Below are 19,066 nucleotides of genomic sequence, written 5' to 3'. Positions count from 1 at the left end.
AATTGAACAAGTGTTCGTTCACTTGTTCAATTCTCACAACAGCCCTAGGAAGTAGCATTATTCTTATCCCCATTCTATAGATAGAGAAACTGAGGCACAGAGAGGTCAACTAAGGGGCCCAAATGGATTCAGCTAGTGTGGGTTGAGCTGAGATGTGTACCCAGGCTGCCAGGCTGGGCTTCCCATTTTCACTCTCTCTCCTTTCTTAACCAGCTCAGATTTTGTGGGCTACTGTTATACTTCCTCCTTTGCAAACAGCCCCATCTCTGGTCTCCCTTGGGCTTTGGGCTCACTCTGGGCAGCACCCCAGGCTGGGCAAGTTCAACTCTGCTTCTTCCACACCTGCCTGGAGCAGCTGCACACAGCCCTGGTCACTGATGCACTTTCCACCAACTACAAGCCCTAGGGACCCTGGTGCCAGCCTGCAGTCCCGCTGCACCCCTCCAGCCCTCTCACTCTCTTCCACTCCCACAGATGACCATACCATACTTTCCCTCTCCGCAAACCCCATCCCTCCTTCCCACCCTCACATGAGGCTGATGACGGTGCCTCTTGTTTCTCTGAGAAAATACAAGGAATTAGTAAGGCATTTTCTCCTCTCCCTGCAGGAGACTGAACCTGTGGCACCCGCCACCAAATCTGCCAGCCTATTCACAGTCCCTGCCATTTCTCTCGTTAAGATGAACTGTCCGCCTCAGGAACGAGATGGCAGTTCTCTGGAGGCTGAGTGCCGTTTGCGGTGCCCAAGGAGGCCCAGCTCTGTTGCTGCGAACTCCAGTTGTCAGACCTGCTCATATCTCAGCATTTCTTCAGGACCGACCTATCCCAGAATGGTGTGGAGTGCAGCACATACACTTGTCACCGAGCCACCATTCTGGCTCCAAGGCTGCGTGTCTCCACTGGACTAGCGAGAGGGTTGTCAGTGTTTTGCTCCTGGGTCTGCTTCCGGCTGCTGATTTGAATCCTTGCTCTGCGATGGACTATTCCCTGGCTGCAGCCCTCACTGTTCATGGTCACTGGGGCCTTGGACAAGTTGTTACTGACTATGTTCATGGGGATGCCTCGCAGAAAGCTGCCAAGGCAGGGCTTTTGGCACTTTCAGCTTTAACCTTTGCTGGGCTTTGCTATTTCAACTATCACGATGTGGGCATCTGCAAAGCTGTTGCCATGCTGTGGAAGCTCTGACCTTTCTGACTTCCTACTTTGAAGAATTGATGTATGCCTCTTTGCCTCTGCTTTGTCATGCCATTAAGCTCACAATAAGGAAGAAATAACAGATAAGTCCATTGGTCGACAGCCTTCTTCTCTTCATCACAAGATTATTTTCAGAATTTAACTTTGAGGAAAAGGTTTGAGAGGAATTATATTTAAGTTGTGAGACTGAGTTCTGTATTCTGGTGAGTTAATGGGGTTGCCTCCCAGCTTCTTATAAGACTCACAGTATAACTAAACATGATATATCAGCTTTTGCCTTTTAATTTATCAATCTCTTAAAAAGAATCCAGCTTTATTACGATTAACATATGATCAAACTTCCATATTTGCCTTGGGAATAATGGACTAAGGGAAATACTCTTAATTCATGAATAAAAACTTGGCAGAAAATTAGACAGTGTTTAATTTTCGAAAACTCCCCTCTCTAGTCGGTAGATACCACCTACCGATGGTTACATATACTAGGGAAATTTTAAAATTAGGAAATGCTGATATCTCATATTATAAATTTCTAAATCCTAGGAAGAAACGCTTGGAGTGCTTCTGAAGATACAGAAGTTCCATTTAAGGGCAAGTTTCCCCGTACACGTATCAAAATATTACCCATTGTAAACTGAGATTTAATTCTCAAATGTATTCTACTTGTTCTAAAACAATCTGTCCACAAATATAAAACTATAAGTAATAAATTGTTATTTTCGCACAATGGGAATCTCTAATGTGAAAATGTATTCTGTGAAAATAAATTTTTAAATAAAATGTTGTATAATAATAATAATTTAAAAAAAGATGAACTGTCCCTGCATCGGCCTAAAGGTATCAGTGCTCAAAATCCCACTCCTGCTTTCCAACTCAAAGGCTTGACTCTTGCAGTTCATCTCTCTTCTGTATCATCAGATTTTTCCTCTCTCTATCGGATTATTGCCCTCCTGCTTCTCCTCCATTTCTCTGTTCCCCTTTAGAGCAAAGTCCTTGGCAGGGCTGCCCCTGCATGCTGTCTCCACTTTCTCATCTCCTGCTCTTGAATCAGTCAAGCCAGGCTTTTGCCTTCATCCTCCTCTACAACCATGCATGCCAAGGTCTCCTGGCCAAATCCAATGGCTACTTCTCAGCCCTCATCCTACGTGACCTCTCAGCAGCATTCAGCCCACCTGGGGCCCTCTCTTTCCTTGCCTTCCAGGACCTCACGCTCTCCTGGGCTTCCTCCTGCCTCTCCAAGCACAATTCTGTCTCCTTTGCTGGCTCTTACACATGTCCCCCCTCTAAAATGCAGGGTGTTCTAGGACTCAGTCCTCAGACTTCTTCCCATCTCCCTTTATCCTCACTCCTGAGTGATCTCCTTGGGTCTCATGGCTTTAAACACCATCTGTATTGTAACAACTCCCAAATTTACATCCCTAGCCCTAACCTTTCCACTAAGCTTCAGACTTGTACATCTCCATTCAGTGTCTCCACTGGGATGTTTCATACACATCTCTACCCGCCCCAACCTTAACCCTAACGCTACCACATTCGACACTGAACTCTGGGTTTTCCCTCCCAGATCTATCCCACCCCAACGTTCCCCATCTCAGTAAATGGCACCAGCAGCCGCTGAGTTGTGCCAGATGAGAACCTTGAAGTCATCTTGACCCTCTCAACCCCACGTGCAGTCTGTCAGCAAATCCTGTCAATTCTGCCATTAAAATACAGTCAGGATCCAACCACTTCCCACCACTCTCACAGCTATTGTCCTAGTCTGAGTCTGGATGATGGCCATCACTGCCGCTCTGGTCTCCACCTGCTTCCTCTCTTGCCCCTTCAGTCTTTTCTGAACCCAGAAGCCAGAGTATCTTAAAACATAAGTCAGATCATAGCTCTCCTCTGCCCAACACTCCCTAGTTCTCCCTGTATTTCTCAGAGTAAAATCCAAAGTCCTTTGGGATACTGAGGCACAGTAAAGGGGCTTCATGCTTTTTTTTGTAAACATGCATCAGCTCATGTGATTAATTCAATTACTCCCCCAAAACCCTATGTGGTAGTACTGCTACCCTCATATTACAGACGAAGAAACTAAAGCTCTAAGAGGTTAAATTACCCAGAGTCACACAGGGATTTATGGCAGAGCTCGGATGCAAACCCCAGCCTTTGACTCCAAGTCCAGTGCACTTTCTTCTAAGCCAGGCTGGAACTGTGGGTTCTCGCTTGGCTTCTGCCACTATCTTGCTATGTGATCTTGGGCAGTCCCTTCCCCTCTCCAGGCATCAGCTTTCTCACCTATGAGATGGGAAGGTTGGCTATGTCCTCACTCAGGGTCAGGGTTACAGCAGAGGAGCTGGGAGAGCCATTTGGATTGGCCTTACCTTCACAGCTGCCTTCAAACTTAGACTGTCGACAGGCTCTCCCAATGAGAGGACATGTGCAGTTATTGACATGCACTGACTGAAAGAAGATGCTGGCTGTACAAACTTGCTGGACCCACTGCTGGTGAGGCTCTGAGAATTAATTACTTTTATACAACCATAATTATATCATGAATAGCACAATCCTACAGGATTATACTGTAGTAGTTAAAGGCACTGGTTTGTTGTGTTTAAACATTTGCACAGACCACACTTTTGTAACCTCATTTGGGTATCTATCTATCTATCAATCTTTTCTTTTCTTTTTTCTTTTTTTTTAAATTTGAGATGAAGTCTTGCTCTTGTCCCCCAGGCTGCAGTGCAACGGCGTGATCTCGGTTCACTGCAACCTCCACCTCCCGGGTTCAAGCGATTCTCTTGCCTCAGCCTCCTGAGTAGCTGGGATTACAGGTGCCTGCCACCATGACCAGCTAAATTTTGTATTTTTAGTAGAGATGAGGTTCCACCATGTTGACCAGGCTGGTCTTGAACTCCTGACCTCAGGTGATCTGCCCTCCTTGGCCTCCCAAAGTGCTGGGATTACAGGTGTGAGCCACTGTACCCAGCCTGTCTGTCTGTCTGTCTGTCTGTCTGTCTGTCTGTCTATCTATCTGTCTATCCACCTACCTATTTATTTAGAGATGAGGTCTTGCTATGTTGCCCAGGTTGGTCTCTAACTCCTGGGCTCAAGCAATCCTTCCAACTCACACCTCAGCCTCCTGAGTAACTGAGACTACAGGTGCATGCCACCACAACTGGATAATTTAGAAAAAATTACTTTTTAGAGATGAGGATCTTGCTATGATACCCAGGCTGGTCTCACACTCCTGGCCTCAAGTGATCTTCCCTCCTCAGCCTCCCAAGTAGCTGGGATTACAGGTTGTCTTTATTTTTCAAAACCCTGGAAACCCCACCAAATGGAGCTTTTGGCCCTTTTCTCCCAGGTCCCTCCTCCCAGCACCGTGACTCACGTTGAAGATATTACTGATGACCATCCTCATGGTGCCTAAAGCTGTCACCTCCACCAGCACCATCACCACCAACTGCACCAAGTTGACGTACCCCAGGACAGCACCCGCTGAGATCAGCACCGACAAAGCACTCATGGTGGCCAGCCGAATACTGGGGGAGAGAGGGAGAGCCAGGATGACTGAGAAGGAAGGATGCCTCTCACTCATTCATTCATTCATTCATTCATTCATTCAACAAACACTGTTGGGCACCTACTTTCTGTGGGAATAGAAGACAAGATTTCTACCCACCTGGGCGCTGATGCTGCAGAGTGGAGTGACCATCTCTTCTCCTGTTAAGGTGGCCTCTGCACCCTGAGCCATGTGGTCTGGCAGATGACTTAACCACTCTGTGCCTCAGTGCCTTCATCTATGAGGCATTGATCTACACACACTCATCTGACTGAGGATGATCGGGGTGACTGTTCCCTCAGGGGATCTGACAACTGGGATTCTGCCCAGTCTTCTTTTCTGCTGCCGTCATTCAGATGCTCAACAGAGGGCACTCTTCCCCCGCAGGCCTGCCCACATCCAGTCACCCCATCCTCATCTGGGGCCACCGTCCCTTCGCTCCCTCTCCATGGCAGTGGAAAGAAACTGGATTTGGAATCAGGACAAGCCCGGCTTCCAGTCCCAGCCTTGCCACTGGAGTGGCTATTTCATCTCACTGAGCCTATTTCTCCTTCTGCAAATTAAGAATGATGATCAAACGTATCCCATGTTGGTGTCCTGGGGATGTGAAGGAGTATTCTTCCTATCGGTGTGTCTAGCACCAAGACTGGCACAAAGAACCAACTCCTGAAAAGACGCTAGCCTTATTAACACTATTACGTTTCCTTCCTTTCCTTGACCAATGAGCATGCTCAGGAGGACAAAATTATTTTGCTCTTGAAGTTACTTATGATCCCAAAAAAAAAAAAAATGTACTTACGATCCAGACAGGCTACACCATGAGCCTGTCAACTAAGAATATCTGTGATATCACAAGGCTAGTGGGGTTCATTGGAAGGAGAGGGTGATGCTGACTGGACTTATCAGGGAGGACTTCCTGGAGGAAGTGGTACTGAGCTGCACAATCCATGGACATCCAGTCTCCCCTGAGCAGCTTGCTCTGAGACTCCCTCCTCCCTCTGGGAGTTAATGATGACGATGCTACAACCACAGCAACAGTGATGATAATGATGTATTATAAGAGAATTGTGTAAAACAGGCTTGTAACAGCATCACCTCTTTTAAATTTTAACCCTATAAGGCTGGGCGCAGTGGCTCATGCCTGTACTCCCAGCACTTTGGGAGGCCAAGGCAGGTGGATCACTTGAGGCCAGGGGTTCAAGACTGGCCTGGCCAACATGGTGAAACTCTGTCTCAACTAAAAATACAAAAATTATCCAGGCATGGTGGTGCATGCTTGTAATCCCAGCCACTCTCGAGGCTGAGGCACGGCAGTCGCTTGAACCCCGGGAGGCAGAGGTTGCAGTGAGCCGAGATTGCGCCACTGCACTCCAGCCTGGGCGACAGAGAAGACTCTGTCTCACAAAAAAAAAAAAAAAAAAAAAAAAAAATTAACTCTCTGTAAAATCGTGCTAGCTTACCATTCAGTATCCCATTTTACAGAAGGTCAAGTAGAGGATTAAAATGGACTTTTTGGAAACAGTCATGCCAGCTGATCACAAATGTGAGGTTCAAGTCCAGCTGGCCTAGATCCAAAGCCTGTGCTCTGAAGTCTGGACTCAGCTTCCCCAGTGTTTGCTGCAGACTATGCCCGCTTAAGCCTCAAGGACTTTAGGGGAAGGTCAGAAAAGGGCAAGGGCATGGGGAAGGAGTCTTACAGGGACCAGGACTTTAGAATAAGGGGTTACTCAATGTTCCATCGTGCCTGGACAGGTTATTCCTTTTAAGTGGGTGTTCATTTCATTGACAAAGGCTTAACTCAGGAGCGTGTGTGCCGGCGGCGGTATTTCATTCCTCAAGGGCCAGTTTGTGCTGAGGAGGTGCTAAGACAGTGATGTGCAGTGGTCAGGAGCGTGCTCTCAGGTCTAGGCTGCCTGGGCTGGAATCCTGACTCAGCCACTTTCTGGCTGTGTGATCCTGGGCAACTTATTTAATCACTCTGTGCCTTGGTGCCTCCATTTATAAGGTGGACCCAATGCCTCTGGAGCCACGGTAAGGGCAAAGTGAGTTGATATATGTCAAGCACAATAAAGGAGTTGGTTATTGCTATTATCTTCTAGGGAGACTCCTGCAGATTTCAAAATACATTAAAAATATCACACTTTTAAGGCCAGGAATGGTGGCTCACACCTGTAATCTTAGCACTTTGGGAGGCTGAGGTGGGAGGATTGCTTAAGGCCTGGAGTTTGAGACCAGCCTGGGCAACATAGTGAGACTCCATCTCTACAAAAAGAAAAAAAAAAAAGCTAGGTGTGGTGGTGTGTGCCTGTGGTCTCAGCTACTCAGGAGGCTGTAATTCCAGTACTTTTCGGAACCGAGGTGGGCAGATCACTTGAGCCCAGGAGTTTGAGACCAGCCTGAGCAACACAGTGAGATCCTGTCTCTGCAGAAGACAGAAAAATCAGCTAGGCATGGTGGTGTGCACCCACAGTCCCAGCTACTTGGGAGGCTGAGGCAGGAGGATCACCTGAACCCAGTGAGGTTGAGGCTGAGTGAGCCATGATCCTGCCACTTCGCTCCAGCCTGGACAACAGAGTGAGACCCTGTCTCAAAAACAGTTTTAGGCCAGGCACAGTGGCTCATGCCTGTAATCCCAGTACTTTGGGAGGCTTAGGCAGGTGGATCACTTGAGGTCGGGAGTTCCAGACCAACCTGACCCACCTGGTGAAACCCCTTCTCTACTAAAAACACAAAAATTAGCCGGGCTTGGTAGGGGGCGCCTGTAAAAAAATTTAACTCAGGAGGCTGAGGTGGGAGGATCACTTGAGCCCAGGAGGCAGAGGCTGCAGTGAGCTATGATTGTACCACTGCACTCCAGACTGGGCAACAGAGCAAGACCCTGTCTCTAAAAAAATAAATAAATAAAATTTTAAAACATCCCACTTCAGGGTTCCATTTATTTTCATTTTTGTTCCAATAGCCATTTGCTAAGTTATCAGTATGTGAGGAAAACAAAGAACAACGTTGAATAAGATAGGCCCCTCCCCTGAAGGGACTCAAAACAGAACCAAATCAGTCCCAAGTCAAGTGGCACAAGCTGGAGTGTTGCCAAGGGAGAGTACCCTGTCCCCAGGGGCAGGCCTGGGCACCACCCATCAGCACAGCCCTGACGGGAGGAATCGGTCAGGAAGGAGCCAGTTTCAGCAGGGGTCACCCCTAGGGGGATCCAAGCAGTCAGGGGTGGGGCAGGGGAGTTCACTCAGGCTGCGAGTGACTTCTCTCCCTTCTCATCTTCCTGGATTGAGTCAAGAACAAACGGGTCCCTGTGGACATCAGATGAAGGGAGCAGCCCTAGTCTGTGGGGCTGAAGGAGTCTGAAGGCTGGTGTGACCTTAAGCTAAGGCAGCGACACCAAACCAGGGCCACTACCGTTTGAAAGGGCTCCCCCAGGGTGCCCTTTGTCACGTCCCAGGTGGATGCACTGTGTGTATGCGTGTGTGTGTGTGTGTGTGTGTGTGTGTGTGTGTGTGTGTGTGTGTGTGTATTGAATCCCCGTGGGAATTAATTCTAAGACTGTTTTTGTTTTGTTTTGTTTTGTTTTTGAGATGGAGCCTCGCTCTGTTGTCCAGGCTACAGTGCAATGGCGCCATCTCGGCTCACTATAACCTCCGCCTCCTGGGTTCAAGTGATTCGCCTGCCTCAGCCTCTCAAGTAGCTGGGATTACAGGCGCCTGCCACCATGCCCAGCTAATTTTTGTGTTTTTAGTAGAGACAGGATTTCACCATGTTGTTCAGGTTGGTCTCGAACGCCTGACCTCAGGTAATCCACCTGCTAGGCCTCCCAAAGTACAGGATTACAGGCATGAACCACTGCGCCTGGCCTAAAACTGGTTTTGTTTTCTTTTTTTGAGATGGAGTCTTGTTCTGTCGCCCAGGCTGGAGTACAGTGGCACGATCTCAGCTCACTGCAAACTCCACCTCCAGGGTTCACGCCATTCTCCTGCCTCAGTCTCCCGAGTGGCTGGGACTACAGGTGCCCGCCACCACGCTCGGCTAATTTTTTGTATTTTTAGTAGAGACAGGGTTTCTCCGTGTTAGCCAGGATGGTCTCCATTTCCTGACCTCATGATCTGCCGCCTCGGCCTTCTAAAGTGCTGGGATTACAGGTGTGAGCGATCGTGCCCGGCCCCTAAAACTGTTTTTGAGACAGGGTCTCACTCTGTTGTCCAGGCTGGAGTGAAGTGGCACAATCATGGTTCACTCAGCCTCAACCTCACTGGGTTCAGGTGATCCTCCTGCCTCAGCCTCCCAAGTAGCTGGGACTGTGGGTGCACACCACCACGCCTAGCTGATTTTTCTATTTTCTGCAGAGACAGGGTCTCACTGCGTTGCTCAGGCTGGTCTCAAACTTCTGGGCTCAAGTGATCTGCCCACCTCGGCTCCCAAAAGTACTGGGATTACAGGTGTGAACCACCATGCCCAGCCTCTAAACCTTTTAAAAAAGAAAAATACATACAGTTTTTTTCCCCCAGGGCCAATCGGGAGCTGGCTAGACTGTGTTTCATGTTCTGACCACTCTGGATCATGTGGAAAAGGTTATAATAAAAAGTTGGAGCCATCTCCACCACTTAGCTGTGTGGCCCTAGGCAAGTGCCTTGCCCTCTCTGAGCTTCCACTTCCTTATTTGTATACCAGCTTAGATCCCTACCTGGAAGAGTTAAACAAAATAATATTTGTGGAGTGCTCAGCACAGTTCCTGGCTCATAGAGAAATGTTGAACAGCAGTGCCCAGAGGTTTCGCAGAGTCTTAGAAAGGGAGGCTGGAATGGCCTTGAGAGGCCTTGAGAGGTCCCTAAGATGCCTAGGATGACGTTTACCATCATCTGGGCAGCACAGAGATTCAGAGTTGAACAAAACAAAACAATGTTTCAGGAAAAAATTTAGCCTACTTTCTCCTATTAAGTGCCAATGCCCTTTTAAAACATGTATAGCTTGATGTGTAATCATCACCCAGGTGAACATAGAGAACATTTTCTGCACCCCATGAGGTTATTTTATGTTCCTTCCTAATCAATATCCACCTCCTGCCCAGGTAACCACTATTCTGACTTCTGGCACCATACATTAGTTGTGATGGTTCTTAGCATTTCACACAAAGGCATCTAAACAAAGCACAGGTAATTTAATGAAAATAAACGCATGGCTATTTCTTGTCTAGCAGCATTAGGGGGCTGAAAGTCCTTTCTTTTCAAGAAAATGTCTCTCAGGCGGGACGCGGTGGCTCATGCCTGTAATCCCAGCACTTTGGGAGGCCGAGGCGGGCGGATCACCTGAGGTCAGGAGTTTGAGACTAGCCTGACCAACACAGAGAAACCTTATCTCTACTAAAAACACAAAATCAGCCAGGTGTGGTGGCACATGCCTGTAATCCCAGCTACTCAGGAGGCTGAGGCAGGAGAATCGCTTGAACCCAGAAGGCTGAGGTTGTGGTGTGCTGAGATAGCACCATTGCACTCCAGCCTGGGCAACAAAAGCAAAACTCCGTCTCAAAAAAAAAAAAAGAAAAGGAATGTCTCTCTAGGTGTGGCATGTCTATTTCTCTCTGTCTAACGTGTTTCCTTCTTACTTTTTCCATAAACTTATATTGATTATGTAACTTTACAAAATCATAATCGACAATAACAGGAAAGAAAGGATGCAGGAGGAATGTAGGCCTGGATTCCTTGTGATACACGGAGTAGGGCTGTCCAGTAAAATACAGGATGCCCAGTTAAATTTGAATTGTAAACAATGAATAATCTTTTAGCATAAGGATGTCCTAAATATTGCACAGCATTGGTGCTAGACAGAGAGGGGGCAATATCCCAGATCTTCTGGAACCTGTCCTTTCGGGGTCCATTCCCTCTATGGCCCAGAAGTGATCCAGCCACCATCCCAGTACCTGAACAGTGTGATGACCACCTTCCCAGGAGGGAACTGGCTCAGGAAGCCATCCAGCAGGATTGCCCACTGCACACCAAGCGCCAGCATGAAGAAGTTGAAGGCCACACTGCTCCAGCTGTGTCTCCGCAAATGCGAGTTGAGGAAGCCAAAGCCAACGGCCGCCATCACAGTCAGATCTTGGCCAACTGCTCAGTGGGGAGATGGCGAGAAGGGGGAGGGGGAAGCAGACGAGATTTAGGGTGGTGTGAAATTAGAGTCTTACAAAATGGCAGCTGGAAGGGACATGCGAGATCGTTTACAAGTATTTGGTCAAGTTACTTTGCCTCTTTGAGCCTCAATGTTCTCAACTGAATAATGGGGATAACATAACATGCCGTGTGGGGATAAGGTAAGGATTAGAGGAGCTAAAGCTAATTAAGCACTTAGGGCAGGGCCTGGCCCATAATGAGTGCTCAGTAAATGTGGCAATTATTCTATTATTAAACCTAATAATAAGAACAAGTGTAAAGCACACGTGCTTGACGCACATGGACACTCAGTAAAGGTCATTGCTGCTGTTATTGCATATGGGGGCCAACCCCCTGGCCGGGCACATGAGAAAATAAAGCCACAGAAGCCAAGTGACTTGGCCCAGGACGCACAGAAAAGAGAGGGCAGAGATAGGCCCAGTGCTCTTGTTGTTGGGAACCACATAATCTTCACAGCAAACCTCCTTCCCTTTGCTGCCTGCTGCGAGGGACCTGGTGAGCTGGCTGGCAGAAAACATCAGGGCCACCTGGGTAGCCCTCACCTTTCCCAGTCTCAGACCCTGAGCAGAGGCTGCTGTGGCAGGTGAGTGGAAGAGATGCACCTGAGGGCAGGGAGGGGCCCAGCAAAGCGGAGGGTGAGCACTTTGGTTTAATTCCAGTTTTGAAAAAGGGTTAGCAGCTTGAGCTCCAGAACGAGACAAACTTGGGTTCAAATCAGGACTCTGGCACCCTCTAACTGTGTGGTCTTGATCTGGTTACTTAACATCTCTGAGCTTTATAACAGCCTACATTTCTTAAGCGTTTACCATGTGCCTATGCTGTTTCAATCACTTTACATAGACTATCTTGTTTCGTTCTCACAACCACACTTTGACGTGGGTGCTGTTACTGTCACCATTTTACAGATATGAAAACCAAGGCACAGAGGCGTTACGTAACTTGCCCCGGTGGGTAGAGCTAAGATTTTTTTTTTAATTTTGAGATAGAGTTTCACTCTTGTCACCCAGGCTGGAGTACAGTGGCGAGATCTCGGCTCACTGCAACCTCTGCCTCCTGGGTTCAAGTGATTCTCCTGCCTCAGCCTCCCAAGTAGCTGGGATTACAGGTGCCCGCCACCGTGCCCGGCTAATTTTTGTATTTTTAATAGAGAAGGGGTTTCACTGTGTTGGCCAAGCTTGTCTCAAACTCCCGACCTCAAGTGATCTGCCCACCTCGGTTTCCCAAAGTGATGGGATTACAGACATGAGCCACAGGGCCTGGCCTACAGCCAAGATTTACACCTAGATAATCTGCTGGAGCCTGTGCCTTAGACTACCACACCATCTGCCCTCCCTCTTCTTGTTCTTGTCTGTTAAATAGGGGAAATGATCATACTCCTTCATTAGGTTGCCAGAATCAAATGGTATATGTAATGCACGTAATTGCTCCAAACTCTAAAAGCTATTTTATCAATGATCACCAACTGTTTTCGCACATGAATAAATGACTGGAGAGAGATCTTGAAGAATTTTTTTTTCCCGTCATGAATATTGTCTCTAACTTTGGGAGATGTTTTACTTTTTTAGTTTTAGTGTTTAAATTTTCTGCAACCAGCATGTAGACAATTTTTTTTTTCGAGACAGAGTCTCTCTGTTGCCCAGGTTGGAGTGCAGTGGTGCGATCTCAGCTCGCTGCAACCTCCGCCTCCCGGGTTCAAGTGATTCTTGTGCTTCAGCCTCCTGTGCTTCAGTGGGAACCACAGGCGCGCGCCACCACGCCTGGCTAATTTTTGGCCAAGCTGGTCTCGAACTCCTGACCTCATGTAATCCACCCACCTCCGTCTCCCAAAGTGCTGGGATTACAGGCATGAGCCATCGTGCCCAGCCTAGACAATGTTTTTCGAAAAGGTGGAAGGGGAAGCATAGGTTTTGAGTTCACATAGCTCTGTTCGATCCCAGCTCTATCATTTCCTATTAGATTCAAGCTCACTAAATTGCCACCAGTTGACTCTTTTGGACATATAAAAATACCAATTTAGGAGGCTGAGGTGGGCAGATCATGAGGTCAGCAGTTCGAGACTAGCCTGGCCAACATGGTGAAACCCGGTCTCTACTAAAATTACAAAAAAATTAGCTGGATGTGGTGGCGGGCACCTGTAATCCCAGCTACTCGGGAGGCTGAGGCAGGAGAATCGCTTGAACCCGGGAGGCAGAGGTTGCAGTGAGCTGAGACCGCACCACTGCACTCCAGCCTGGGTGACAGAGCGAGACTCCGTCTCAAAATAAATAAATAAATAAAATGAAATATCAATTTATGTGTTTCCACTTCATAGCCCTGTGGTCTTGTAAGTTGCTTACTTTCCTTATCAACTGAATAAGGGTAATTAGAGCCACCTGAGAGGTTTCTGGGAAATCTGAAGGAAATAATGTTTAGTACAGTGCCTGGCACATGGAGAACGCTCAATAAATAGTGGCTCTTCATCAACATCATCATGACAATCACAGCAATAGGAACTCACCTGCCACTGGTCTCCAGCCCTGGCTTTGATAACAATGAGAAGCTCTCATTACTGGAACTCTCCAAAGTCTCAGAAAAAGTCTTTGATTTATAAAGTACATTTAAATTCACTTCCATTGAAACATACACACACCCAGGGTCTGCCAGAGAGGACAAGGGAGGACACTGACATTTCCAAATCAACCTGACACCACCAGGATATAGGAGACCCCCAAGGACCTCCACAGGACCTGGGGATTTGGGGCGTGCGTGAGAAGTGGGCATTAGGAAGGATTCAACTCTTTGCACTTCTTCTGACAGCAAGGAGGGAGGTGCAGGGAATGTTTCTGTCTCCTGCTTGCGTCCTTAGGAATGGGGGTGTGTGGCCAGGGGACATTTTCTACAGGGGTTCCTCTTGGGATTACTCAAATTCCCTCAGGAGCCAAGCAGGAAATATGTACATGAAGGTGCAGTGCACATGTGGGAGCAGTGAGGCTTGTGTTCAGTTGGAGACTGCATGCCCCACTTAAGATATGCAAATCCAACCTTTTATTAAACACGATTGTTAAAGTGCATCTGCCATTTTGTAGCAATGCTATATGCATAGGGTCCGGACTTATTGAAGATTCCATGAGTAGAGCAATTCTTCCATTTTCCTCTCATTTTACAGAAGGGGACCAGAGAGAGCCTGTGAGGGGCGCTCATGACCGGGCCCAGAGGAGAATTGTACACTGTAAGGAAGACCTTTAGGAAAAGTTTACGAAAGCCCCACAACTTGGAGAAAGAAAATCTAACCTGGTAGTTCAGCAGTGAACTAACTACCAGGCCCCAAAACATGCCGGCAGCAGAGCCCAGCTCTGAATTCCTGGAACTATGTCCTTGCACAGGCTAGGCTGTCTCTAGCTCTTTTTTCTCTCACCTCACTAAGTGATCTTAGGCAAGTCCATTACCCTCTTTAGGCCTCAGTTTCCCTGTCTGTAACACATAGGAGTTGGACTTGATACTAAGGCTTTTACAGCTCTGGAATATTCCAAAGAAGTTAGTGGAAGATGGGGAGAGGAGAATTGTCTGGATAAGGGCAGAGTTGGGGCCCTAAAGATGAGGAAGTCAGACCAGGTGTGGTGGCTCACACCTGTAATCCCAGCACAATCCCAGCACTTTGGGAGGCCAAGGCGGGAGGACTGCTTGAGCTGGAGTTCAAGACCAGCCTAGGCAACATAGCAAGACCTTGTCTCTACAAAAAATACAAAATTAGTTGGGCGTGGTGGCGAGTGCCTGTAGTCCCAGCTACTCGGGAGGCTGAGGTGGGAGGATGGCTTGTGCCTAGAAGGTTAAGGCTGCAGTGAGCCGCGATCACACCACTATACTCCAGCAGCCTGGGCGACAAAGGGAGACTCTGTTTAAAAAAAAAAAAGGCCGGGCACAGTGGTTTATGCCTGTAATCCTAACACTTTGGGAGGCTGAGGTGGGCAGATCACTTGAAGTCAGGAGTTTGAGACCAGCCTGGCCAACATGGTGAAACCCCGTCTCTACCGAAAATACAAAATTAGCCTGGCATGGTGGCGCATGCCTGTAATCCCAGCTACTCAGGAGGCTGAGGCAGGAGAATCGCTTGAACCCAGAAGGCTGAGGTTGCAGCGAGCCGAGATCGCACCACTGTACTCCAGCCTGGATGACAGAGTGAGACTCCGGCTCAAAAAAGCAAAGAGAGAGACGAGGAAGTCAGAGGATCCTGGGTGCGGGCTTTATCGGGCACAGCTGCTGCCCCTGATTCCCTGATTCCCTGATTCCCTGATTCCAGGTATATGCGCTCAGGGCCTTCCTCCCCAAGGCTCTACACTGTCCCTGAGAGAGGAATTGTGCCTCAGCCAACAAGATGAAATTAGGGCAGCAGTTTCCATGAGCTGTTGACAGAGCTCATGCACCCCAAACTGGTCAGGAAATAACATTTGATTTCAGGCTTCTCCTCCCCCTGCCCCTCATCCTCCCACCTCTCCTGGGCTGCAGGCCCATTTCTACCCCTCCATTATCTGGGCTCCCGCTTCAGGGCTGGGTCCCAGCTTGGAGCATCCTCACTGGTATCAGCCTCCACCTCTCACAGTCTGCTCTGCACTCACATCAGCTGCTGGTTTGATAAGCTGATGGGCTCGAAGGTGTTCAGGGGTGATAAGAAGTGGATGTGCTATCCGGGCGCCCATGCCTGGGCCCAGAGGGGAATTGTACATTCTACGGAAAGCCTGGGCCCAGAGGGGAATTGTACATTCTACGGAAAGCCTTCAGGAAAAGTTTATGAAAGCCTCATGACTTGCAGAAAGAAGTCTAACCTGGTATTTCAGCAGCGAGAGATCATGATCATGAGTAAATCATGATCATGAGTAAATTAAAAGGTTGCTATTTTAAGCCACTAAGTTTGGGGTGGCTGTTACGCAGCAATAGGTAATTGATACTCTCTGCTTCCCCTAAGCATATCATAGGCCCCTTACCACCAAGCCCAGAATGAACATATCATTGTTCATTCATCCTCACAACCTGTCCCTCCCCTTCTGTCTCTCATCTCAGGAACTGGCACCTCTCTATGCCAAATCATACATCTGCAGCCAGCCTTAACTCCCCACTGTTTTCATCAAGTACAGCTGACTTTATCTCCTAAATATCTCTAGAATCTCCTCCACTGCCCCTGTCCATCTGATCTCATCACAGGTCATCCAGACCAGTAGTCATTACAGCAAAGAACCCACACCCCAGAAAGTGCTCAATACAATCACCAGGGTAGCTGGAAGAAAACAAGCAATTCTAGTTTTATTTATTTTTATTTAAAAAATTAAGAAATTAAAGCTTTTGGGCCAGGCGCGGTGGCTTACGCCTGTAATCCCAGCACTTTGGGAGGCCGAGGCGGGTGGATCACCTGAGGTTGGGAGTTCGAGACCAGCCTGACCAACATGGAGAAACCCCATCTCTACAAAAATACAAAATTAGCTGGGTGTGGTGGCGCATGCCTGTAATACCAGCTACTCGGGAGGCTGAGGCAGGAGAATTACTTGAACCTGGGAGGCGGAGGTTGCGATAAGCCAAGATTGCACCACTGCACTCCCCTGGGCAATAAGAGCAAAACTCTGTCTCAAAAAAAAAAGCTTTTGATAATAAAAGCTAATACTCTTTATGTGTGTCAATTCATTTATCCTTTCAACAACTTAATGAAACAAGTGCTATCATACTCTGACAGAAGTTGAAACAGAAAGAGGTTGACTAATCTGCCCAAGGTCTCTAAGATACAGAGGCAAGATTTGAATCAGTCTAGCTCCAGGAACTCTCGAACTTTCATGCACAGAAGAATCACCCAGAGGGCTTGTGAAAACACAGACTGCTGGGCCCCAGGCCCAGAGCTTCTGATCAGTAGGTCTGGCCTAGGGCCTGAGAATCTGCATTTCTACTAAATTTCCAGGAGATGCTGAGGCAGCAGGTCTGGGGACCACACTTTGAGAAACATGGATCTAGGCTATTCTATCTCTAAAGGTACTTTGTGACGTTTTCAATTCTGCAAATATTTAATATTCAGATTCACCCAGAAGCCACCCCTCACTTGCTCAGGATGTCATACAGCCTTGAGTCTCCTAGCTTTGGAAGGTGCCCTAAGGGAATATTGGTCCAATGAGAAGGATTTGATATGCATTTCTCTATATTCTTCATGTTGCAACTAATGGCAGGGTTTTATGTTTTATTTATTTCTATTTTCATTTATTTTGAGATGGAGTCTCGCTCTGTTGCCCAGGCTGGAGTGCAGTGGCGTAATCTCAGCTCACTGAAAGCTCCGCCTCCTGGGTTCACCCCATTCTCCTGCCTCAGCCTCCCAAGTAGCTGGGACTACAGGCACCCGCCACCACACCCGGCTAATTTTTTTGTATTTTTAGTAGAGATGGGGTTTCATTGTGTTAGCCAGGATGGTCTCCATCTCCAGACCTCGTGATCTGCCTGCCTCGGCCTCCCAAAGTGCTGGGATTACAGGCGTGAGCCACCGCGCCCAGCCTTTATGTTTTATTTATATTTTTAAATTTGTTATTACAGCCTCGCTTCACCTCAAATATTTTTATTTTTTTTTTGAGACAGGGTCTTGCTCTGTCACCCATGCTGGAGTGAAGTGGTAGAATCCCATCCCACTGCAGCCTCAAGCTCCCAGGCTCAAGCAATCCTCTCACCTCAGCCTACTGAGTAGCTGGGACTACAGGCATGTGCCACCACACTGGGTTAAATTTTAAAGTTTTTTTTGTTTTGTTTTGTTTTTTAGAGATCGGGGAGGGGGGGGGTCTCCCTATGTTTCCTAGGCTGGTCTTGAACTCCTTGGTTTAAGCGATCCTCCCCACTTGGCCTCCCTAAGTGCTCAGCCAGGGTGTTTTTTTTTTTTTTAATTAACTATTACAGAACTTTTAAAGCATATACGAAAACAGAGAGAACAGCACGATGACCCTACGTGCCCATCTCCAAATTCTGATGATTGTCACATGAGACCAATCTTGTTTCTATAATCCTTCTCTACTTTTCCTTTTTTCTGGCATAAAAGCAAACCCCAGATATCATGCCATTTCAATGTGCCTCTCTAACAGATGGAGCCTTAAAAAACAAAAACAAAAACAAAACTCACCATGCTTTTATCATACCTAACAAAATTAACAACAATTCTTGTATATCATAAGATATTCATGCTATATTCAGATTTCCTGATTGTCTCAAAATGTCTTTTTAGAATTGGCAGGTTTGAATAATCTATTATAGTTTACCAGGACTGAATTCAATTAAGTGGATTGACAGATTAAGTTACCTAAGTTTAACTCAACAAACTTTCACAAAATGAAGTAATGGCTTAACCAACTCATGCAGAAAAACACAGATTGGAAGCATAGAAATAATGGCAGTCAAGTGAACAAAAAGGAAAGGCAGAGTGAAACTTCTCCTCGTACAAGCTGTCAGTCACATTCGAGATTTAAAAAATGTCAATCTAATCAGATCTGACAAGTCAATCAAGACAATTTCAAATTATCAAGAAGACTCTGAGGAGTGAATTTTCATCCACTATCGTCAACTGTAGCAATGGACCCTGCCTGGAGATTGACACCATTATGATTAGTAATTTGAAAATACTATATATTTCATTTTGATCTCTTTCAATTTTCCTAATTTGTATGTATTTATTATAACATACAAAATATATTAATGTAGTAATACTTAAAGTGTAACATATAACCATGGTACATGCTCAAAAAATGGTGTGTACACCATCAGAAGATTGAAGCCCTCGGGTCAATATTACACTACAGCCTCCACGCTGGTCTTGTGTCTCAAGCCATGCCCCTTCCCCTGTGCCCAACACCAGCCCTGGCATGGCGTCCGCCATGACCCAAACCCAAACTTGTCATGCTCCTGTTTACTATTCGGACCTCAGACTGAAGCCAAACTCCGTATGCAGCCCAGTGAGTCTACCACCCACTGCTTCCCTGTTTATTTTTATTTATTACTATTGTTTTTTTCAGACAGAGTCCCACTCTGTCACCCAGGCTGGAGTGCAGTGGCATATTCTCAGCTCAGCAACCTCTGCCTCCTGGGTTCAAGCAATTCTTCTCCCTCAGCTTCCCAAGCAGCTGGGACTACAGGCACGTGCCACCACATCTGGCTAATTTTTGTATTTTTAGTA

The 19,066-nt window shown here is 47.2% G+C and overlaps 2 protein-coding genes across 8 annotated transcripts in view; one reads left to right on the top strand and one right to left on the bottom strand.

The window, feature by feature from the left end:
• Window positions 1–19,066, bottom strand: part of RHD (Rh blood group D antigen) — a 67,191-nt gene that overhangs the window by 35,560 nt on the left and 12,565 nt on the right. For 6 of the 7 annotated variants that reach the window (XM_063701591.1, XM_063701593.1, XM_063701595.1 and 3 more), the window contains exons 2-3: window positions 10,659–10,845; window positions 4,568–4,718 (exon numbers count right to left, since the gene is read on the bottom strand). In XM_063701591.1, coding sequence (XP_063557661.1) covers window positions 4,568–4,718; window positions 10,659–10,845 — 338 coding nt within the window. Of the gene's footprint in view, window positions 1–4,567; window positions 4,719–10,658; window positions 10,846–13,405; window positions 13,874–19,066 lie in introns of those variants that run through there. The other variant, XM_063701602.1, reaches the window with a different exon arrangement.
• On the top strand, window positions 706–1,974 carry LOC101141792 (succinate dehydrogenase [ubiquinone] cytochrome b small subunit, mitochondrial-like). The gene has a single exon (XM_055388175.2). The coding sequence runs from the start codon at window positions 706–708 to the stop codon at window positions 1,183–1,185; it is 480 nt and encodes a 159-aa protein (XP_055244150.2). The 3' UTR covers window positions 1,186–1,974.

Source organism: Gorilla gorilla, chromosome 1, assembly GCF_029281585.2.
Source record: "Gorilla gorilla gorilla isolate KB3781 chromosome 1, NHGRI_mGorGor1-v2.1_pri, whole genome shotgun sequence".
NCBI lineage: Eukaryota > Metazoa > Chordata > Mammalia > Primates > Hominidae > Gorilla > Gorilla gorilla.
This window is presented reverse-complemented; position numbering and strand designations above follow the sequence as displayed.